General features: G+C 40.3%; 1 protein-coding gene across 1 annotated transcript in view; it reads left to right on the top strand.

Moving 5' to 3' along the window:
- The first annotated feature begins 5,579 nt into the window (after nt 1-5,579).
- Nucleotides 5,580-24,673, top strand: part of LOC309446900 (coiled-coil domain-containing protein 169-like) — a 30,188-nt gene continuing 11,094 nt past the window's right edge. The window contains exons 1-4 of the mRNA XM_082067097.1: nt 5,580-5,694; nt 11,641-11,723; nt 12,169-12,279; nt 12,372-12,412. Of these exons, the coding sequence (XP_081923223.1) occupies nt 5,618-5,694; nt 11,641-11,723; nt 12,169-12,279; nt 12,372-12,412 (312 nt within the window). The 5' untranslated portion in view covers nt 5,580-5,617. The remainder of the gene's footprint in view (nt 5,695-11,640; nt 11,724-12,168; nt 12,280-12,371; nt 12,413-24,673) is intronic.

Consider the following 24,673-nt stretch of genomic DNA (forward strand, 5'->3'; position numbering starts at 1 on the left):
GGTTAATCTGTGCTTCACCTTTTTATGATTTGAAGCTACTGTATCGATCAGCAAGTGGAAAGGCTAGGACTTCTGAAGTAGAAAAAGAACAGTATTGGAGTCTTTCTATGATAGAAACAAGGTAATAAATTAGAGTTTGAAGTGTTTCAAACTAAAAGGTCCATTAAAATACACTACAACAATTTCTGTTACTTCAGTCAGTCACCAGTTTAAGACTGCAAAAGACTTCACGCTAGAAAAAGCATTTGTGGTGTTACGAACTGCATTTACAATAGGGATGTACGTATTTTTATCTTCTTTCTCCCATTTTTATTTTGCATATAGCTCATGCTCTTTAGTTCTATCTATCAGAACAGCAAGTTGTATTAAAACAACAGTTAAGATCAAAGTGTTCCAGGTTTCAAGAGAGCCAGTTGTAGCATACTGAGGAAAAAAAGATTTAAATGCCATTGGTATCAGGCAAGTTTTGTCCTGTTCAACTCACTGTTGTTCTCTTCACACATACTCATTTTTTCAAATTTGTTTCAAAGTAGATTAAAGCTATTTTTTTTTTTAATAATGCCTACCCCATTTTACAGTTTTTAGTGTGATACATCCATGATCTTATTTTCCAAAGCTTAGTTCTCACTGCTGAAAGTGCCATGCTGTTGAACTTGCCCTGGTTCAACTGTCACTACCTGGCCCTGGGCAGCAAATCCACATGCTTGTCCCCAGTTCCTCTAACATATACAACAGCCTCTACACGTTTACTGCCTTATCTCTGCTCTCCTTTTTATACACTATATACACTAAGCTCCCTATGCCTCATACCTTAGGTTCGTTTTCTATTCCCAGCTTGATTTTGTTTCTCCTCTAAATACTGAACATCTTTTGATGTGTGGCAGTCCTAGAAGTAGTCTTACTAATGCTGTTTATGGAGTGAACTGCTACTTGATTTCCTAACACATCGAGTATTTAATTTGGAAATGGCAAAGTCTTTTCTACTACAATATTGGTCTGAAAGCTCAAGATTATTTTTTAATGACCTCCAAGTCATTGTAAGCTACTGCTGTCTCTGACATCTTTGTCATTCTGTAGGTATAAACCAGTGTTCTTACCTCAAGTCTAAACCCCTGCATTTGAATGGATTTCTCTAGATTCCAAGTGTGGGTTGTTTACTTGGTTTGTTTAATGCTGATTTAAAAACACTTTCGGATAGCCTATTTCTTAATACTCCTTGACAAACTAAATCTGTAATCCTTTGAAAAGAATCGGTAAAACTACCTTCCACCAAAGCATGCAGACCACCTGTTATTCACTATAGAGTAGTGTAGGTTGGAAGGGACCTCAGGGTGTCCCAGACTAGAGAGATCTGTAGCCCACCATTTTTCTCAAAACAGGTCCAGATGAAGCAGAGTACTCAGTGCTAGTTCTGATAATGTTTTTATGATCTCCAATGATGAAGACTTTACAAACTCTCTGGACAACCTTTGCCAGGTTTGGCTCTGGTAAAGGTAAATATTTCTCCCTTACACTGGGACAAAATTTTTCATAAGCACTTGGGTGTATTGCTGCTTATCCTTCCATAGAGCACACTGGAGAAGAATCTCCCTTCTTCACCTTCACTACACCCTCCTCTTAAATGGCTGTTGACAGCACTAAGACCTTATGCCTTTTCCAGGCTGAACATAGGCCAGCCCCTGACCAGCCTGGCAGCCCTTAGGACTTCTTTAGGATCCTGAAGCCCTTGGGACTTGTTTGGGAGTCCAAAGCTAAGCCCTCCAGCATGTGGTTCCACAAGTGCTGACCAGAGGGGAAGAAACACCTTCCTCCCTGTCCTGCCTATGTTCTTGCTGATGCAGCCCCACAGGCCACTGGCCGCCCATTGCTGGATGCTCTGCTGGCTCCTGGGTGGCTTCTTCCCTGGGCCTTTCCATGTGAAGTTGTGTTCACATTACCACCCCCAGCCTGCACTGCTTTTCCCATCCCAAGTGTTGGACTATGCATTAGCTTTTTGTCGCATTTCATTAGGTTCCTTTTAGCAGCCTGTTTCTCCCTCAGAGGGGCAGCCCTGCCCTCCTGCATAGTGTCTGCTCCCCTCAATTCATCATCGTCTGCAAACTCTCTGAGAGTGTGCTCAGCCTTTTGGGTTGTTAATAAAGAATTAAGGGTATTGGCTCAGGTATTTATCCAAGAGTTGAGCAGTCATACTGCTGACCACCACACTTCAAGCCTGATGGCCCAGCTAATTTTCCAGCAACCTTATTTTCCAGTTATCCAATCTATAATTCACCAATGTGGCTATAAAGGTACTATGAGAGACTATATCAAAATCCTTGGTAAATTCAAAATATACAACATCCACCAGTTTCCCCATGTCCACACAGACAGTCAATCATACCCTAGGTACTGGTGCTAGAGAAATAGCTGCTACTTTGTCAAAATCAATTGATGTCATAATCCAAATGTTTGTCATCAGCAAACAGTCTACTTTGCTTTTGAGCAACTAGTTGTTTATTGCCTTCACATAATCCAAAGATACTTATTTGAGTATGAAATTCTGTTTTCAAACCATATTGTGTTGTGACCAAGCTTCCTAACCTTTCTTACTAAAAATGAAATTAAAAGCCTTAAAACAATGAAAGTACCTTTACAGGTATCCATATATCTAATTTTAACCAATTTATTTGGAATAAAGAAATGGAGAAAAATTCTCAGGTGTTGCAACTGTTGTTATGCTAGTGCCATGATTGTTAAAAATGCTAATGGTTTTAAGTTTTACACACAGAAGACCTCAGTCCACGAGACACTAAGATTCAGTACATTGAGTTAGTTATGAATAGTAATCTAGGTCCAAGTCATTACTTAAATTATTGGCTCGGTATGGAATGTGTTTTCAATATGTATCTTAAAAAGGAAGCATTCAGTAAATCCTGAAGGCAAAATGAGCAGCTAAATTTAAATGCAGTTACAGTGCAGTACTCTTCTAAATTTCTTTCTTGATTAAAGTATTTCAGACGATTTTGAGTTCAATCCACACTTCAAGTGATAATTCACTGATTAGATGATAGCATCAATTATAACTTGAGACTGTCAAAAATCACCTCCTGTCCTAATATACATCAGACAAGTGAAATTAAAATGACTTTTCCTTCTTACAGTCAAGCTTCTCACTCTCCATCCTACTGTTCTACCCGCAGACAGAATCACAGACTCACAGAATCAACTGGGTTGGAAAAGGCCTCAGAGATCATCGAGTCCAACCCTTGGTCCAACTCTAGTCCGTTTACTAGACCATGGCACTAAGTGCCATGTCCAATCTCAGTTTAAAAACCTCCAGGGACGGCGAGTCCACCACCTCCCTGGGCAGGCCATTCCAATGCCTGACCGCTCTCTCTGTAAAGAATTTATTTCTAATATCCAGCCTAAATTTCCCCTGGCAGAGTTTAAGCCCATGCCGCCTTGTCCTATTGCTAACTGCCTGGGAGAAGAGACCAATCCCCACCTGGCTATAACTTCCCTTCAGGTAGTTATAGAGAGTGATGAGGTCACCTCTAAGCCTCCATCCTGCTGGATTAGCGCTCCTACTGTTGCAGTAGCAGCGAGGAGTTAGGTCAGCCCATTTCAGTGTCACGAACCACCACCTTTGGACTGAAATTCACAAAAATTCAGGACTGACCTTTGGATGGCAATACTGATTTATGCTATGTTAAAGTAATGGTAATACATAACCCTTGTTTTAAACTTTGAAGGCAGTGCCTCTCTTGCTCAGCGAGTTGTAGGGCTATTGCATTTGGCTTCCTGTTCCTGCAACAGAGTGACATCCAAATAACTGAGAAACTATACTCTTTGTTTTTTTGCCTAGTATAGCAGTAAAGCAAAATGACAGTCCATCTCCTTCCTGAGAAAGTGAACAGACAGTTTCTCTAGTGAGCACTAGATCCCATGAAAAGGCAAGTTGATCTATGAGCACACTAATCACTTCCAGTTTCACCCTGTCCCTTGCATCAACTCTGGTGCTTTTCTGCACAGCTGGTGAGAGATTTCAGCTCACTAACCAGCAGAAACTGCAAGCATTTTCCCTGATATAAGTCTTCTAGGTTTCATGAGCTGTACTGGCTCATTGGACATTACACAAATGTCAGAGCTGGCACTGAGGCAGACAGAGAGGGTGACAGCAAGACCCTGACAGAAGAGATGCCACTCTTGGAAGCGCTGAATTGTTTGTTAGATTAATTCAGTCCAGCCCACAAATCTTTGCCTTGAGAAAGCCATGAACTGATCTGAAATTCCTTGTTTGAAAAACGCAACGTAAAACATTTTAAAGCATGAATCAAGATAATTAAAATATTAGCCAGTACATATTGACTAATTGACTCCATTGACTTGATCGGTGACTACCAACTATTCTAAGCTCTTCTGTCCCGACTCAGGTTAGATTCTTGCAAACTACTTTATGCAGAGCACAGATCCCATTGTCGAGGGTGCTAAAACACAGGCTAGGCACTCTTTAAAAGCAGGCCCTGTCGCACTGTGCCTCCCTCCACATATAGGTCAAAGCATCTATTTAAAACCATGCTACTTTGCATCCAAGACGTGTTTTAAAAAAATCTCTGCATATTTGTGTTTCTCGGGTCTTTAGAAGCTTAGCATACCAGCAGTCCACACTACATGCTCAAAACTCTTTAAATGGGCCACAGCTGTATCATAGAATCACAGAATGTTAGGGATTGGAAGGGACCTCAAGAGATCATCTAGTCCAATCCCCCTGCTGGAGCAGGAACACCCAGATGAGGCTACACATGAATGTGTCCAGGCGGGTTTTAAATGCCTCCAGAAAAGGAGACTCCACAACCCCCCTGGGCAGCCTGTTCCAGAGCTCTGGCACCCTCACTGAGAAGAAGTTTCTTCTCAAATTTAAACAGAACCTCCTGTGTTCCAGTTTGTATCCATTGTCCCTTGTCTTATCATAGGTTGACACTGAGAAGAGCCTGGCTCCATCCCTGTGACACTCTCCCTTTACATATTTATAAACACGAATGAGGTCACCTCTCAGTCTCCTCTTCTCTAAGCTAGAGACCCAGCTCCCTCAGCCTTTCCTCATAAGGGAGATGCTCCACTCCCTTCATCATCTTTGTTGCCCTACGCTGGACTCTCTCCAGCAGTTCCCTGTCCTTCTGGAACTGAGGGCCCAGATCTGGACACAATATTCCAGATGCGGTCTCAAGGTTGGAAGGATCATCTGGTCCAACCTTTGTTGGCGAAAGCACATTTTTCCCAGTAATTTCGGGTGCTGCTGAGCCACATGTGGGGGATTTGCCTGGACAGAGGGAAGAAAAAACCCCATCGAACGAGGGGCCGTTATAGCAGCTACCGGCACAGCGGGTACCAATGGGGGCAGACGGAACGACACGGCGAAGGTGATGCCGACTGCCACGTTTCCCCGGGCAGCGAGAGGCAGGGCGGCTGCGGAGACTGGGGTCGTCTGACGCGAGGGGTGAGGAGGCGGAGGGCCGGGACCAGCGCTGGTTCGCCCGCCTCCGGCCACACCGCGACCGCAGAAGGCCGGGCCGGGCGGCTCCCTGTTACCCCACGCAACAGCCGCCGACGCCAGGGCTGCGCTTGGGCCGGCGGCGCCATGGGGGAAAGCGGCGGTCGCCGGGCGGCACATCCCGACCGGCTGGCGCTGGAGCTGGGGCGGGAGAGGCGGAAGAAGTGAGTGCCCGGCGGGCGGCAGCTGCTCCGGGGAGCCGCGCCGGAGGACCAGCAGGCCGGGGCTCCTGCCGCCTCCCTGCGGCAAAATGGCGGCGGTTGTCTCGGGCGGGGGATGCGGCTGATGCGGTGGGTGGGGAGCGGCCATGGGGGTCGTGTGGCTGCCGGCGGGTCCCGCAGCTCGGCTGGGATGTGCTGGGAGCACGGTTGGTGCTGTGAGAGAGCCTGGGGCATGGAGGGCAAGAGGGACAGCTGGTCAAAGGGCTGGCACTGGCACAAGGAGCCTGAAGAATTTGGGTAAATAATTTTAGCCAGAAGTGGTACGGAACAGGCATGGCTGGAGAATGGGACGGCGTGTCACGGTTTAACCGCAGTAGGCAGCTACACCTGCTCGCTCCCTCCTTCCCTCCCTGTGGGATGGGGGAGAGGATCGGAAGGCTACAAGTGAGAAAATTTGTGTGTTGAGATAAAGACAGTTTAACACGGTTAAAAAAAAAAAAAAAAGGGAAATGGGTACAAAACCAAGTGATTAAAAAAAAACAAACCCACAAGCAAGGGCAGCCCTGGCAAACTGCAGCCCTCGGTTCTGTTGCTGAAGACAAAGTGGCTGTCCCTGCGCTGTCCCCGCCCAGCTCCTCCTGCACCCCCAGCCCACTCCCTGGTGCGGGGATCCGAACATGACTTGCCTGTGCAAGTGCTGCTCAGCAGTAATTAAAACATCCCTATGTTATCAACAGTTATTTAATCACAAATCCAAACAGCACCATATGAGCCTCTGTGAAGAAAATTAACTGTATCCTGGCCAAAACCAGTACACTGGGGTTGGAAACCATGATGGGGTAAGAACAGAAAAGACCTCTTTGGGGGAAGAAGATTGAAATGAACAAGGAGGTGCTCCTTAAACACACTTATTTGCACAATGTGGAATTAAACTGGAAGGATGGATTTCAATCTTCTCCACTATCAGTAAATATCTCTGAAGCCTATAGGGAAGGTATGATATCTCTCCAGTGCAGTTTGCAGAGAAGACGAGGACTTACTACTGCTACCAGTCAGTTCCCTTGCTTAAGCAGCAAATGTTGCAGCGCTCTGATTATTGTTCATGCTCACACAGTGGTGGCATTCTTGGTTGGTTTTTTTATCAATTTGCTTATGAAGTTACACATTTCCCCCCATGTTAAAGAATATGATTGCCTTTTGAATGTTAATAAATTAAAAGTTAGAAAATGTCAGAAGCTCCCATGCTGCCTTAAATCTGTTCCTTTATATGTACATTTCCATACCATTTTCAGACATTCTATTCCATACTGATTTTTCCTCTGGACAATGTTTCTTTTAGTGTCTATCTAGGCTGCTGATTCTTTTCAAACTAGTCCTGCAATTGTGGACTATATAAAATGTTTATTTACTAAAGGAAAGGGGGAAGCCGATATTAACAGAGTCAAAATGGCTAGGCAGATTTCTGCGTTCGAAATGCCACAAAAAGGAGCCTGGACATACTTGCACCAGCATGTAAGCAAATATCCTTTTACTAAGTCTGAACAGTAGTGTGTCAGTGTAATACATCAATTATCCTCTCTATGCACCAATTCTTTTACCTGATACATGATCCTGATATTATAGGTGTTCAGGTAAAAAGCAGAATGATATTGGCTTTGTTCACTGCTCTGATTTTTTTTTTTTTTAGTTAGTGAAAACCTGGATCCTTTATGTACCTTAAGTACTTGCTAATATCTCTAAGAATCTTCTGCAAGACTGGGCCCAAAGCCCAGAACATTGTGAAGTGGTGACTTATTTGCCAAGGAAAGGAAAGTACCTATTTAACAAATACTTTTATTTTGACGGTATGACAGCAAGACTTGCTGCTCCAGGTGGATTCTACACCTGTTTCCCTGTGTATGTTGTATTTACAAATAGACAAGAGCATTACTGCCGATTTCACAGAAGTTATTTATTCAACCTAACTGTTAATGACCAGGGTTGTTATACATATACATCTAAACCAGTGGCATGTATAGGTGATGAAAGCAGAAAGGCTCGTAGAAGGTGTGATTCATCTGCCCCACTTTGGCTGTTTTAGCATGAGATGACTCACAGTCCCGAGGAGCCTGTTTCTCTGCGTTGGGTACAAAGCAGGCTGAGGATGACTGGCTTGCAGATAGATGTCAGCGCTCCTTCACAGCTACCTCACCCTTGTCATCCTTTTACTGGCTTATTTGATTACCACGCCATTTAGGCAGTTTGCTGACAGCCCACCCACCACTCTCATTTTACGTTCATGAAGAAGAGATTTTTACTTCAAAGAGTAAATTCAATCATCCATGTCCGTAAGGGGGCTGTACCTATAGTACCTGCTGATTCTCAATGATTGTGGATGTAATACTGTGAAATCTTTCAAAGGCTTTAATGAAAGTCAGCTTAAATCTGACTCTGAATTACTGTAATCAAGATTCAGAACAGGTTTTGATTGGGAGATGGCATGGCAAATGTTTCTGAGAGAGCAAGCATATAATACTGCAGCATACTTCTTAATAGACAAAGAGATCTTAAAGCCATATATTTATGCCTGTCAACTACTTACTAATGTTGATGGAGTTGCATGTTAATTCAGCTTGAGAGATTTCAGCTTCTGTGGCTCTCCTGGCAAGGAAAGCTGCAGTGTTTTCCCAGCACGCTGCTGACTGCAAGTGTCAGGAGTCTGTAGCTTTCAGTACTCTACTCTGCCCTGCAGTGCCTTTTGCACTGCGCAGTATTGTTTCTGCTTTGTTCCTAGGTTCTGAAGGCATCTATACATTTTGACTTCCACAGGAATCAGTAAAGGTCTGCCATGTTAGAGAGCGCAGGCCCTAGAACTGGTGATTTGCCTTGAGCTTATCCTGTAATGTTTCGCTGCTTTTTCTCTCTGCTATAGAAAATGGCTTCAGGCAGTCTTGGGCCTGATATGTGCACCACATACTCAGACCTGGATAGCAAAATGTGCACGAAAATGGCTTTCATCCCAAGTGGCTGTCACTTTCAAGTAAAATAACACCTGTACGCTGTTTTAAAAAGAAACTTAGCAATTTTTTTCTTTTGTCATTTCAATCACAGCCTTCTTATCTGAACTGCACTTTTTTCTCCTTTTCTTCACAAGAGCTTTCTTGTTATGCTTAGTATGCAAAGATGTAGTTTAAGTTCCCCTCATGACTTAAATTTGAGCTTCCAGGATTTATGGGCTTTCTTCTGTGATGACTATAAATTGTCCATTGCCAAGGGAAAGATTTCTAGCCCTTGAATATGTCTAATTATGTTTAAAACATGTGAAATTGCAGGTAAAGTCATACCACGGTCCCTCTAAGTACAGACCAAGTCTCTCTTTGGGCAGGCGGCTATACACAGCTGCTTTAAATTCACAGTAACAGATACATGGTGTGACCATAACTTCCTGTCACAATTAGAAATAACTCCAGAAATGCAGAATAATCCGTTACATTGAAAAGCTGAAGTATTTACCAAGTTGGTCAAAGTTATTTGTTTCTACATCTCTTCTCAGTTAGTGCAGGATCTGTAATTTACTGCATATACACTGACTAAAATAGAGAGGTTCTACTCTGGCTACTTTCAGGATGCTATTGAATTATTCAGTGTTTAATAATAACTAGATTTTTTGTTTAAAATGGTTTCAATTGCCAAATGAAAATAAGACTTTCTGTCAGTGTAGCAATTACAGTTTGACACCTGACAATTTATCATTTCTGTACACACTTTCATCAGAACAAAATATAATTGGTAGCTGGCTGGCAGTTTTGCTAGCAGTGCAGAAAGAATTACAAAATTTAATTTCAGAAATGTTGTATATAGTCTTGGAATAGTAGCAAAAATGAAGAACTGAAAACATTGGATTTAAAGAACTCATTCTTCCTGTGTTTTCCCTCTGCACCCACCTAAGCACTTAGCCAGGATTTGTTTGAAAAGGAAAACAATTTCATTTTGATAGAGCTCAGCTCTAGTTACAGCTTTGACTATTTCTAATTTATAGTGTTATATCCTTCCAAAATCTCATTTTGACACTCACTGTTGTTATAATTTCCTCTTTTCCAAATACTGAGGGGTTGATAGAAATCTGCTTTATCTATTTGTATTGGAATGATACCAGCAACGTAGTAAGATTTTGTCTGTCTTCTTCCTCGCCATCTGCCTCTTTCATTTGGAGTGGGAGAAAGTATTCAGCAGGTTTCAGATTTCCTTTGGTTTTCCCGCATCTAGGATTTTGACTCCTGTGTTTCAAGTCTGTCATTTGCTGGGGCTTTCACCAGTTCTTTTTTGTCTCCAGCAAGTTACCAGAACTTCCATTATTTCTTTGGCTATGTCCCTGGATACCTGGTTTAATGTCAGTAGGGACAAAAAGCACATTGGAGCAAGGAGGATTGGAAGACCCAGCTCTTCAGCCCTCCCCATTCCAGACATACCCCTTTCGTTTATTAAAATCAGTTGGTTTGCTTCTGCAGCTTTCAGTTGAAATCTGGTGTTTTAAGCTGTGGAAAAGAAGTGTCACCAACTGAATGTGAACATGAGGAGTGCAAGCATTTCTTATTGATCAGCTCTGTCCTCAGACCTTTTATTTAACCATTGCTTGAAGAGCATTTCTTATTATGAACATATTCAGAAAAAGAAGATCCATGTTGACATGAAAGCCCCCTTTAAAAAAAAAAAAAAAAAAACCACCAAAAAATAGGACCACACAATGATTTTCTTGCATGTTTTAATGAACTAAGATAGGATTTTAAGGACATCTATTGTCATATTGGTATTGCAAAGCATTTTCCAAAGGGCCTTATTTGCAGAGTTGCTTTCTCAGTTCTTTTGAAATACCTCAATTTGGGCACTGAGAAATGGAGGCACCCAAGAACCATTGGTTGTTTTTTGAAATCTTGGCCTTCCAAGCTTAACTTTAAAGGACAAAACCACAAACCGCTCTTGCGTTGTGTTGCGCTGTGTTTTTCTTGCAGCTGTGCTGGTGTGGGCTCACCTCCTGGCATCTCACAGGCAGGAGCATTTCTCCATAGACATCTCCAAAAAGCACCAGGCTGTTGGCATAAATATAGTCAATAATTTAGTTAGCCGTAATTTCCTTCTGGCATGATTGAGATCATATGGATTTATTGTATCACACTAAGTTACCATCTTGCTACTTAAAAGGGTGAGAGTCATCAGCATGTTGTACGATGCACGCAGATATCTTGCGCACTCATCAGAGTAAGTCTTCTGCTACCTTCTACTTCTGGTCATACCTTCTAAGGCAGAAAGAGTCTGGTTCCCATGGTACTTTTCAGTTGTCTGGCTGCCCAACCAGAGTACAGAAGCAATAAATGGGCAAAAATATATTTTCCCATAAGATTAATGTACTGAAAAAACTGGTGGCTTTAGCTCCTGTATGTTTTGCTAACACTCATTTTAATCATTGGCTTTCTTTTCTGATAGCCATAATACATGGTATGGTTTGATTTGTTTTATTATGGGTACAATTTAGAAAATAGCTATTAATCATTGAGCAGTGACTCAAAATGAAGAATGAATTCAGAATTTCAAATAGTACGTCTGAGGCATATTCTTGTTTCAAAAAACATATTCCTTGGGCATCTTATTTTAGATGAAAAATTAAAGTCTGTGTCTTCTCTACATTTGCTTAATTCTGATGATATGCTAGACAGTTATTAAATTTTAGGTAATATTGGCCCTGTTTTTTTATGGAAGTAATCTTATTCACAAAGTAGAAGTGCTTCTGTTGTTTTTAAGGCACTGTAGTATCCATAGAGAAAAAATACATTAAAAAACATGGACAAGATGATGTAATTACATAGGAAAGACCAATAGATTCCTTAATCTGAAAATACATTCAATTTATTAGTTTTATTTTTAATAATGAGATTAATGTATTAACCAATTTATTGAATTCTCTAAATACCACAGGGAAATACTTGAAGCCTCAATATTTGAACTGAGAAACACAGTAACAGAACTGGAAAAAAGACTTAGCAGCGTTGAAGATGAAGGTAAGTGAATTGCAACAGTCTTATTAGTTAATTAGGAAACACAGAAAATTCTTTTGGGTAGGCCCTATAGAGATACAAGTATTTTTTTTTTTTTTTAATTTAAGTTTTCTCTTTTCAAACATGCCTACTATAGGTGTGATGATTCAAATATGACATTAAGGAATACTACATGCTCCATGTTAGCTTTAATTTTTAAGGAAACTATGAATAACATGAATTGATGGAGTTTGTTAATATTCTGCCCACAGTAAGCCCAGTGAAGAATTCCCTTGATTTATATTTTCAAACTGTTTTGTGTGCAAAAATCCTCGTTGTGAGGATTGCTAAGTGGAGACTTCCTCAGTCTCCAGACAAGAAGTAGGGACAGTTTGAAAAAATGCTGACTTTTACTTGAAATGGCACAAAATGATCTGGGAAACAGAATAACCCTGTATTTCTTTTTAAGGTAATGAATGGAAAACCAGATATGAGACACAAATTGAATTGAATAAACAGCTGGAAAGGCAAATTAATATTCTTCACGAGAAGATGGAGCTTATACGTGGCAATCCAGCAGGTAGAAATGGGTAGTCATAACTGGTTTTAAAGAGAATTAGTGATTATATGTTGAAATTGTATCGATGGGTCAAATTTTCTGCTTGTTTGTAGATAAATTGTCCATTGTTCGCACCTTTGATCAAATGCCTGTGGTGAGTACTATGGTGTTTAGTTGGTTAACAAAAAATCACGGTTTAATTGAAGAACTTGTATAATCTTTGGGTTTTTTTCATGACAGAAAATAGCAGCAGCCTGGTCTAGAAATCAAAACAATCAGTCTTCCTTACTTTTTTATTGTTTCAGATATGCAGTTGCTTATAAATTTATAGAGTAAAATCATTAAATAGGAGGTACGTAAGACCTTAATCATGGAATGACTGAGCAAAGGTTGTGTGGTTGGAGCTGCATTAAGGCATATAAGGTGGAGTAGTTGGACTAACTCCATGAATAAATGGAAAAATGTTACACCTTGATCGCAAAATCATGGCATCATTTAGGTTGGAAGGACCCCCTTTGAGATTTCCTAGTCCACCCCACATACTCAAGCAGGGCCAGCTACAGCAGGTTGCTCAGCATCATGTCCAGCTGGGTTTTTAATATCTCCACAGATGAAGACTCCACAACGTTTCTCGGTGATGTGTTCCTATGTTGGACAACTCTCACAGTAAGAAAAGTGCTTTCTTGTGATCAGGTGGAATTTCATGTGTTTCAGTTTGTGCCTGTTGCCTCTTGTCCTGTCACTGGGCATGACTGAGAAGAGCCTGGCTCCATCTTCTTCATTCCCTTCCATCACATATTTATACACATTGCTGAGATCCCCTTGGAACTTCTCTTCTTCAGGCTGAACTGTCCCAGCTCTCTCAGCCCCATCTCATCTGTCAGGTGTTCTGGTCCTTTAGTCATCTTCATAGACCTGTGCTGGACTTTGTCCAGAAAATCTGTATCTTTCTTGTACTGGGGAGCCCAGCACTGGACCCAGCTCTCTGGATCTATTTCAGCAGCACTAAAGAGAAAGGACAGATCACCTCCCTCAACCTGCTGACAACACACTTCCTAGTGGAGCCCAGGTTGGCCTTCTATGCAGCAAGAGTGCATTGCTGGCTCTTGGCCATCTTCTTGTCCACCAGCACTTCAGGGTCGTTCATTGCCAAGCTGCTTCCCAGCCAGTCGGCCCCCAGCATGTACTGGTGCCTGAGGTTATTTCTCCCCAGGGACAAGACTTTGCAGTTCTCCCTGTTGAACTGAACTTCATGTGATTCCTCTGCCTATTTGTGCAGCCCACTGAGGCCACTCTGAATGGCAAAATGATCCTCTGGTGTATTGGTCATGATTCTCAATTTTGTATTGGCTGTGATAACATAGATAAATGGTTGCGGTAACATTTTGTATAACACAGTAACAGGAAAATTCTTCATTGCACAGTAAATACACTGTTTTTGCAACACCAAAGGAAGCGTCTGTTTTTATTTTTAAAATTGTATTTCTTAATATGCTCATATTTCATGGCCTGTATTTCAACAAAGCGTAAAACATTTTTCTGTAATCTTAAGGAGAAAATGGCAAGAAAAAAAGCAGCAAATATTTTTGCCATTTCATTTTCTAAAGTAGTACATGAAGTGAAAGCAATTTCAGATTCAGGACTGCTTTTTCCATAGTCTGCCGTCTGCTGAAATATTTTACTTTGAGACCTTTTCTGCTTCTTACCCACTTTTAGAAATAAAGAAGGCAGATAAAAAGATTTGTTAATGCCTAGTAACATAAGCAGGAATAATGAGGATTATGAGGTAGGGCTCTGATGATTTTCATTCCAGTTGTTTATGCTTACAGACGTATTTCCATCTTACTTTTTTGTGCTTTAGATTCTGAAGATTAATGGGAGTTTACTGAGCCTGGAGGAGGCTGCGTGCCCTATTAGTGGGAGTGATTTTCTGTTGTAAGCAAGGTGTGAAAAACTGCCTGGTTTTTGTGATCTCATCCATGGATTTCATCCTCACCAGTTTTAGTACTGTCCTAGAGACCGTGGTGTTTTCTAAGTTGGCAGGTTTATTTTTTTAAAAAGAGTTAATTAAAAAGAGAACAAAATCTTTCCCATCTCACTTTTATGGAGTTGATTTTAAAATACAACTGGGATTACATCTGAAGAAAAGTCTTGAAGAAAGAACATTGATGTAGAAAATTTACAGTAGATTGTGCTTCAGACAATGTTATTCCTGTCAGTTTGTAGAGCACAGACTGGCATACACGCTCACAGTATCAGAAGTGTTTATTTCCATCCAATTGCTCGTACTTGTAACAAATCCAATTACACCTTGCCAAGCACTCCAAGAGTCATTACCAGTGAGATAATCTCCTTTACCAGCAGCTGGGCCACGCCAATCCAGTACATTTCTAATCCCTACTAAATACTGCCTTGCCTCCTCACCTATGAGCTGTGGTTCTCAGAGGTTTGGCTACTTTTCCTGCAAAGGAAAGAATGACAGCACAACAGGAAGATTCATACTGCTAGAAGGAGCCTAGAAGACAGTTTGGAGAGTCCTAGATGTACTCAGTGACACCTGGGGAAGTCTGGAGCCCATGTTGGAGTCTTTCCTTCAGCCTTCCAGCTTAGAGGGAATACACTCTGTTTGCTAGCCAGAGGGGAAAAAGAGTGCTTAGGGATTTGAAATATCATATGTTTCTTTTTTCCTTGTTTTGATTTTCGGGAGATGGAAAGAAGGGAAGAAAATTGATGTATTTTGTGGGCTTTGCTGTTTTTTTGTTTTTGTTTGTTTGTTTGCTTGGGTTCGTTTTTTGTTCGTTTGTTTTCATTTTTGTTTTTACTGAAGCTGTCAGAGAAGTCAGTGTATATTTACAGATACTCTTGGAGAATGCAGAGCTGCTTGCTTTTTTTTTCCTTTTAAATTTTAGGAGATAAAGTATTGGTAAGAAAATATACAGATCATTTTGCAGAGTTTAAGCAGATAGTCCTTTTATGTTTTTGAGAGTTGTTCAGGGAGTAGGGGGAATACTTAGCTTCTCCACAGATCAGAACAAAGAGCAGACGTAGTGAGTGGGTGTAGAAAAACAAAGAGCTTTGCAGCCAGTCATCAATCTACATTTGCTCAAAGTAAAAATGCTGAGAGTGGGTATCCATAAAATTCTGTGTGTGTGTGTGTGTGTGTGTGTGTGTGTGTGTGTGTGTGTGTGTGTTAAATCAAAAGTACACTATGATATTCAGCTTTCAGCTTACAGTTGCATATGAAAATCTGTGAAAATACAGCAAAGTTATTCTTCTGGCAAGATTATGCGACTTGTAGAATATGGCAACAGAAGACAGTAGATTTTGTTTTGAGCAACATATTTTGTAAACTAAGTAGTATTTGCAAGTCTTTTTAACCTGTGTTCCCAAGGGAGTTAGAATTATGCAGTTAGAGTAATTGGAAGTACCTCTAATAATTCTTAACTTCCTGAGCAATTTCAGCTCTACTTAACAGAGGAGATATCTCAAAGATACTAAAGAGATTTATCTCACTCAGCTAGTCATTTAAGGTCCTACCGTAGTCAATAGAAAGAGAAAAACATGTCCGTAGAGTAATTCATCCCATTTAGAGACAGATAGCATAAATTATTTTCTCAATATCAAGCACTACAGGGAAAGTAAAAAAAGATTAGTCATCAGGGACCCTGGCAGTCAGCAAGCTGTAAAAACCTGAATGAAAGAGAAGAATACAAATGCAAATTCTAGAGTGATGAACAAAGAAGCACAGAGGATTTTCTGTGTTGATAAATTGCAGTAATTGTTGCAGATGGCTTGCACTATTTTTGCTTTGGAATTAGAATCATAGTGATGAATGATTCCTTGCTATTAAAAACACCCCTAAACCATTTAAATGTACAGTTATAATTTTGGAGTCCTTATACTGACTTGAGATAATTCTTTTGTTTTGTTTGAAGGTGTCACATGACAGTAAATGAAGAACCAATATCTTGAACACCCAAATTTTTCCAGCCAGGGTTTAGAAAATCATATTTGTGTACTGAGGGTGGATTAAAAATAACCTAAACTGTGACAAGCACAAGGGAGTTCCAACAGTGCAAACTGTTTGATTCAATAATTTTCTTTGTGTCCCAATGAATAATACAAATGTCATAAAGTACTTCAGAAATAATTGCAGAAGGAATACCTTCTCTCTAAGGTGTTAAATGTTATGAATTTTACTTGGCCCTCCTAAGCACGCTGCATTCATTTGCTTTCTTCATTAAATGAGCTTTGGTGAAATACATGCTCTCTGCTAAGCATAATTTCCCGTATAAGCAGAAAGAAAAATATTCCTTTCTCACCATTTCTGCAAGAAAGAATCCCTAGATAGTGGCTTTAGTGTTCAGATACATAAGAGCATACTGCCAAATCAGTTCAGAAGAACACACTCCTGGTAGCATTGCCTTAGCAACGCTCTAGTTAAGATTAGCCAAGGAACCAAGGTTTCTGTGATAAATCACTATTTTTGGAAATGTCCGGCACCATAGCTGAGAAAGTTCTGACGTTAAGGGCCAGATGTTACTTGCTTTGCAAAGCTGCCTTTCTGAGAGCACAGAGGCCACAGAACTGAGCCCCTCACACAATCACCTCAGGGTTTTGCCATCAGTTTTAAATTATAAGCAGAATGTGTGGCAGTGTCACACTGGAGAAGGTGTTGGCAACATCACAGGAGGAGAATCTTGGGTTTATGAAAACACACAGCGAAGATTTTGTATTTCAGTAGATGTTGCTAACTGCCTATAGGGAACATCAGCACCTTATAATGGCACAGGAAATGTTTACAATTCTCCTAGCAAGCCACTGTTAAATGAATCTCATTGCTCTTGCTGGAGTAAGTCACGAGTAGCAAATGGTAGGAAGAAATCCGGTATCCTCTCTTTTTGTGAAACTCTGAAGTATTTTGGAGAAAGTTCAGCAGTCTGGTCTGACTGCCCTGACTGCCTCCTCACAGACTTCTCCTTCCTACTGCTTTCATCTGACCTCAGATAAGTATTTTGGATGCCTCCAAGAGACTTTTGCATTTTTTCCTTTCCTTGCCATGTTGGCATTACTTGTTCCTCCTTGGTGGCCTTGCACAAACCAACAGACTATTTGATTCAAATCACTTTGTGGTATTCCCAGAGGCAGAATACGCTTTTTATTTCAAAGAAAACAATCAGGGAAAAATCTTGCAGTCAAGTGGCAATATTAACTGGCTGTTCTCAAGAATTCCTTTGCAGTCGACTGCGACCCAGGATATCTCCCAGAGAAAACGTATAAGGATGTAGCCTCCAGCTTTTTTTCAGGCTTACCAGGAGAGATACTGAGTGAAGCATTTCAGAGTCAGCAACAACTTGTTCTGTCAATTGAACCAAAGGGATGGAGCTCTCCATTTTAACTTCCTCCTCTCCAAGTCAGCAGATAACCAATATAAGCAATGCTGTGAGACCATTGACATAAGGACTGGTGGTAGCAGTGTCCCACACCTATTACACTGAAGGAGCCTGAACTTTCCAGCAAGTCTCCAGGCTGATGTCTTTACCCTGGCCGTTGCCAGCATCTGGTGCATTTGTATAGTTCAACTCTCTATCTGGTTTTGAACATGAAGGTGATGGTAACCACAAGAGGGCACCTGGCATTCAGACAAGTACAGGGAGCCTTGCTTCACTGGTACTGAAGTCCTTACAGTATCTGGTACATATATACTAAGTGCATATTGCATGTAGGAATATACTATGCTAAATAATTTTTATGTTTATTTTTTTCAGTGATATACGACTAGTGAGCTTATTGATATCAACATAAAATCAAGTTCCTTTACAGTAAAACTAAAGACGTAGTATTGCTTTTTGCTCTTTATGAGTTTAAAATGATATGTTAAAAGATTCAGCTAAATCAGCTGATGAACATCAGCTCCTAGTGTTGAAGGGAAGGGAGTTTATTTTCCAAACAAAACTGCATTTGATTTAAAATGTCAAGTAGAATGGATTGCAAAGGATTCTTGTGTTGTGTTTTTTTTTTTCTACACAACTGACAGATGTATTGTTTCTGTTCTAACTTGTGGAGGAAAGTTAAAGAGGATTAGAGCTGAAGCAAATTGCCATGAAGATGAGCTGAGCTCTTATGAAAGCAAGTTTGAGCCTCTTGATGATGTCATGAATTTGTCACCTTGTCTATTGTGAAACGATTGATAGAAATTGTCACCTCTGTTGCCACTGGTAGCAGGGCAAGGAAAAATCCAGAATGAGAGCAACTTATGTGGGTGGCCTTAAAATTCAGCTGCAGTTTCATTCTGTATAATTTCATTTTCTGGCAAGTTTTAAGCCAAATGTGGAACTGCAGTCGAATAAAAAAGAAATTGTGTGCAAAAACGAACTGGAGAATTGGTGTTCCTTTTGTGAAACTCTGGGCTTTGGTCACTGTTGGGCACAAGACTTAATTTATCATTGCTCTGGGAGTGAATCTTGCTAAGCCCTGCAAAATTATGTTGCATAAAGAAAGTATTCTTTTAAAATCTCAGTGTGTCTTTTAGTTTACCAGCTTGCTCCAAGTAGTTTGACACGGATGACTTATTGAAAACTAAGGATCTTAAATTCAGCTTAAATCCCTTAGTCAGCTTATGTCTTCTTTTCAAGAATACATTGTCCAGCTATTCAAGACTTAGTAGAAGAATCTGTAATAAATCTAACTTAAACCCAACATTTCAATATTCAGTTAAGCCACTTCTAAAAAGCTTTTTTTTCGGAATTTTTCTTCCTGGTTCATCCTGGAATTTTGTTGGCAATTTCTCCTTCTGGGTGAGTTCTGCATACCTGGGAGGCTTCTTCTGCTTCTCTCAAGCTCTCACTGGTCCTCGATTTGTACTGAGGCTTTTCTGTGCTCCAAGAACTCTGCTACAAGTCTGTGTTACTGCATGCTTTAAACTCTGTTTTCTGTGAGTTTTTGCTTTTGTGTTGTTTTACTGAATTAAGCACTAAGCTGATTGTACAACCGTAAGCATCAAGAATTGAATCTGTTTGTGTGACATTTCTTTCTGCTTACTTCCCACAGAATTCAGGAAAGGCAAATCCAGTCCTGAATGACTTGGCTGAGTTCATATGCTGGTGTTTCTCACTTCTTGATTTGTATTCTTGTGCAGCTTCAGATATATAAGGTTTCAGCTAATTCTTCAATTACTGCCTTGAAAGAAGGGCTGGGTTGTAATTTACAACCAATCCTGGCTGAAGTGGGTTTCTAGAACCTCTTTGAAGATTTACGATTTAAAATATTCTTGTGTCTGTTTTTGAAATTGCATTTTGTAGTGTTTAGTGACTTGGAGAGATCTTTTAGTTGAGTAGGAACATCTGTGTCGCTAGATTCCCGCAAGAACTTCAGTATTGCCCTACTGAGCTCTTCATCATCAGTTAGTTGCTTGGACACAGGAACTGAAGTCAGAAAGCTGACTTAACTGCCTAAGTTTCCTAGGTATTAACTGGGAGAAAGGCAGCTAGACTGGGATTCACAACAGAGTGTATATTAGAGATGGAAAATCAATGGGAAGTTGGTAGGAAACACCCAACAATGGTGTCCAGAAGTAGGCATGACCTTGCAGCGTTTCTCACTTATTCCTTCTCTATCCATGTAAATTTTGCATTTCTGACTGACTAACAGCCTGGCTTCAAAAAGTATCTCAGTGCTAGTTAAGTATGATGGCAAGGGCACTCTCAAGATACCAGTATACAAGCTCTTAGGGTGGCAGGGGACTAAAATGTAACTCATCTAATTTCTTTGTGGGTTATTCTTTAGGCTGTTCAACAGAAGTGGATCCCTTCCTCTGGGTGGAGAGTGCTTCTCAGGTTATGCCTCATTGGGGGGATGACCACCAGGGATCTTTGCTTTGAGACTCCATACAGGCTTTCAGAGCAGACTAAGCAGCTTGATTAAGCTTGCGCTTATGGGCAACTGAAATAGCAACAGCTCAGATGCCTACCTGAGTTATATGTCAAAAACAGATGTGAAGAGTGTAAGACATTGCATAGACTGCTTTACTAGCATTAGGATATTAAATTCTGCCTGAAGTGCAATTTAGACTCTGATGCCCTTTTGATTTTGAGCTTCACTTCACAATCTGTAAATTGCGAGTAATTTATAACTTTCTTATTTCACAGGAGAATTGTAAGCACAGGTACATTACGAATTATGAGGCACCCAAATACTGTAAGGATGGTAACTGCATACTTTAGTCACATTATCAACCTCTTTCCATCTGCTTGCTCATCAGAAGCAGTGTAATGCACCGTTTGTTTCCTTGCCATTGGATAGCATCCTTGCTCCAGAGCTGAATGAAAGCCCAGGCATCTGCGCTGGACCAGCTACATTGGCAGCAAGAAATAGACAGCGCTTCTGAAAAAGATGAAATGAAAAAAAAGATCTAAAAGTAGTTTACTTCATAGGTGAAAGAACTCAAATAAATTAGATGAGTACCATCACTGAGGAGATACCACATTGCTGTGTTGTAATTAATGGCTGCAACAGCAAGTCTTGTTGTTTTACGTAACACTGATGGACAATCGAGTGAGGAAATAAATAGTGGGCTGTGGATTTACATAGAGCAAATCTGGAGAGCAGCATGAGCTTCTGTATTTACTGTATTTAAGCTTACTGTGGTTGTACCAAAATATGTTGTAGGTGGTACAAAATGTGTTGTACAAAATATGGTGTCACATGGTTATAATCTTTAATGTGAAGTCAGGTCAAGAAGGCAAAAATTAGTTTCCTAGCTTGACAGTGTTGAGACCTTCTCTGTCGTGTTTAACTCTGTACAGACACTGATGTTATAGTGAAATAGCACATGATCCTAGTGGAGTTTAGCCAAATCTTCTCTTTAATCTGCAGTTTACTTTTTCTCCTTGAATTGACCAATGTTGACTGTATTGACTGCAAGAACCTTCTGTATTAGGACAAAGATTTCAACTGCATCCAAGGTACTTCTGCCTTAATTAGGAAAAACAACCCAAACCAACAAACAAAAAACCCTATTTTTTTTCACATCTCCAGTGTGTCTGTTGTAACAGATTAAAGTTAATAACAGTTCAGTTATGTGTGAAACATTAGTGAAAGATACAGCTCTTCTGTGTCTCTTTTTTGTTTGTTTGTTTTTTGTTGTTTGTTGTTGTTGATTTTTAACAGTGAAAGGGGTTATTCTCTCTTGGCAGCGTATTTTAAAAGTATTGTGCCTCTAGCTATGCTTCTTCAAATTCTCGACCTTAATGGAAGTCATTCCTAGGGAAGTCTCAGTAACAGTCAGAATTGGTTTTGTGAAAAATAAGATTTGGAACCAAATTTGTAACGTGTAGTACAGAAAATTATGAAAAAGAATAAAAGATGCAATCATCTGCAGGTGCTAGAAAGGAGAAGACCGGAGATCACAAAGAGGCAGATGTAAGAAGCAGGGGTATGATTGTAGAAGTCATTGGTAGGACTATCACTTTACACATCCAGAAAACAGAACAGCTTGATAATATCCAACGTCAAGGAAATTAGTTATGGACTTGAGATGAAGATGCTCTTATAAGACTGACATAATCTTTTGTGTAATGACAAATGACATTTTCAAGTTCACTCTGGAAGAGACCAAATAAGATTATGCTAGGTTGGATGGATGCCCAAAAATGTAGAAGCTGAACTGGTCTGACCAAGGTACTGACTGAGAGATGGAAGGCACAGTTGTAACCATAAAATGAAGGTCATAGAATGACAGAATTGTTGAGGTTGGCAGGGACCTCTGGTGTTTGTCTTGTCCAAACCCAATGCTCAAGCAGGGCCACCTAGAGCCAGTTGCCCAGGATCATGTCTAGACTTTTTTTTTAATATTTCTAAGGAAGGAGACTCCACAAACTCTCTGGGCAACCTGTTCCAGTGCTTGGTCACTCTCAACAGTAAAAAAAGTGTTTCCTGATGTTCAGAGGGAACCTCCTGTGTTTCAGCTTAAGCTCGTTGCCTCTGGTCCTGTCACTGGGCACCACTGAAAAGAGCCTGGATCTGTCCTCTTTGCACCCTCCCTCCAGGTAATTATATATGTTAATAAGATCCCCCCTCAGCCTTCTCTTTTCCAGTATGCCCATGTGTGTTTTGCGTTGGGGAGCTCAGAACTGGAAACAACACTCCTGGTGTGGCCTCACCAGTGCTGAATCATAGAATGTCCTGAGTTGGAAGGGACCCACAAGGATCATTGAGTCCAGCTCCTGTCCCTGCACATGACAACCCCACAGTTCACACCATGTGTCTGAGGGTGTTGTTCAGTCTCTTCTTGAACACTGTCAGGTTTGGGGCTGTGACACCTCCCTGGGGAGCCTGTTCCAGTGCTCCACCACCCTCTGGGTGAAGAACCTTTTCCTAATGTCCAACATGAACCTCCCCTGGCACATCTTCCTGCCGTTCCCTCAGGTTCTGTAGAGGGGAAGGATCACCTCCCTTAAAATACTTTGTCTAATGCAGCCCAGGGTAATGTTGGCTTTCTTTGAAACTTGAACATTGCTGGCTTATGTTCAACTTGTTGTTCACCAGGACCCCCAGGACATCAAGGGTATTGATCCCTTAAGGCTTAAATTAGGTTTGGGATTTTTTTACTATTAGCAAGCATTTATAAGTTCTCTGATAAAGAATATGACATGAATACTGGCCTTCCAGATCTGAAGTTTGGATGATAAATAGGGAAAAATTTCCACACAAAAAGAAGGGGAGAATATTTTGAGAGAGTCATGTTATATTCTTTAATGTTATATTCCTTTCAATGTTTACCATGAAAATCTGGTAAATAAAGGCATAGCAAAGCATTAGGTCATGAGAAGAAAAAACTGATTGTTAAGGCAATGATCAAGTAGTCAGTAAAAAGAATTCTGAAACAGATACATATTTTACATGGGGGGCCTAAGCAGGGAAATGGAAGAACCTGGCTAGCCTGAAATATAATAACATTGGTAATGAAAACATGACAGGATAACAAGTACTAAAGGTATGCATTTGGCAGGAAAGATCAAAACAGAAATAGATGTGATATGTAGCAGATGTGAGAGACTTTTACATTAATGTTGTTCTTCATCATCTGTTTGGATTAAGTCATCTTGAGGATGGATTGGAAAACAATTTTTAATCACAGTAATATTGGGAAATAATATTGAAATATATATGGAAACAATATGAATCACTTAAATATTAGGACACAAATGTTTTCTTTTCTTTTCTATATGTAGATATCTGGCTCTTGGCTCGATTTTTATTTCCTACTACAGGCAGTGCAGGTCTAATTAATACAGTCAGCTGAGTATAGAGAGTTGTATCTAGATTTATCTAAGTAGGCATCTTCAGTGAAACAGTTGTGTAGTCAGAGACTTGCAGATGTTTCCACGCAAGGTAGCCCATTGATGCTCCAGAACTGTCTTCTGTAACCCACGTCATATCTACCACATGTGAATGTCTTGGACGCTCTAGAACATGTGAGATGGCAACTGAGATGAGCTCTTTAGCTGCTCAGCTGAATGAATCACTGCACATCCTTGATTGTATTGACTGTGACTCTTAGTAGGAGCTTAGTTCACATATGGACTCTTAAATGTAGACTTCCTCACCTCAGACTGAATCCCATCCATACAGTCAAATACAGATATAAATATAAAATTTGGATGGATTAATTTGGGTATAATATTATTAGATTGCTTCCAGAAATTGTTTCATATGCGATACTTGTAAATAAAGACAGAAAACCAAGTGCTAGTAGTAATGATGAGGCACAGATCTCAGTGGATGTTGTAGTTAACACTTTTTATCAGAAAATACTGGATAAAAGGAGGGAATGCTGGTTTAGATTTTGAAAATGTAGAATATTGTAGAAAAGCCAGTCATAAAAATTGTCAGATAAAGTGATCCTAAGTTCATTCATTTTAAATTTAACATGTATATGTTGCCTAAGTTTTCAGTAAAGGCAGAAACAGTGAAATAAAGGGCAAAGGAAGAAATAGCTAATGTCAGCAAATGAGTGGAAGAGCAAATGGCAGTAACCAGATCTTAAGGAAAACTCAAGGAGCTGGATGTGCTTGAATTGAGGGAAAAGGGTAATCAGTACCTTACGATTCTGAAAGAACTGGCTTGCTACATCACTGGTTTGACAGCAAGTGGTTTTAATAAAGCCGTGGATGATTGTATTGTGTGCATTGGAGAAAAGCAAATATTTTTTTTAGTTTTAAGGCAGAGAAAGAGAGGAATCATTGTTGCAAAACCAGTCTGAAGTATGGATTTATAAAAGTGACTCATGGTGGGCAAACATGTTGACATTCTGTGATGAGACAATAGATTTATTGTCACAATAAATATAGTAATCTTGTTCATTGTGACCTCTGATAAAGATACTGTGTCACATGGGAAGTGACTGATTAATTTG

This window comes from Streptopelia decaocto, assembly GCF_964273445.1.
Source record: "Streptopelia decaocto genome assembly, chromosome: 1".
NCBI classification, from domain to species: Eukaryota; Metazoa; Chordata; class Aves; order Columbiformes; family Columbidae; genus Streptopelia; species Streptopelia decaocto.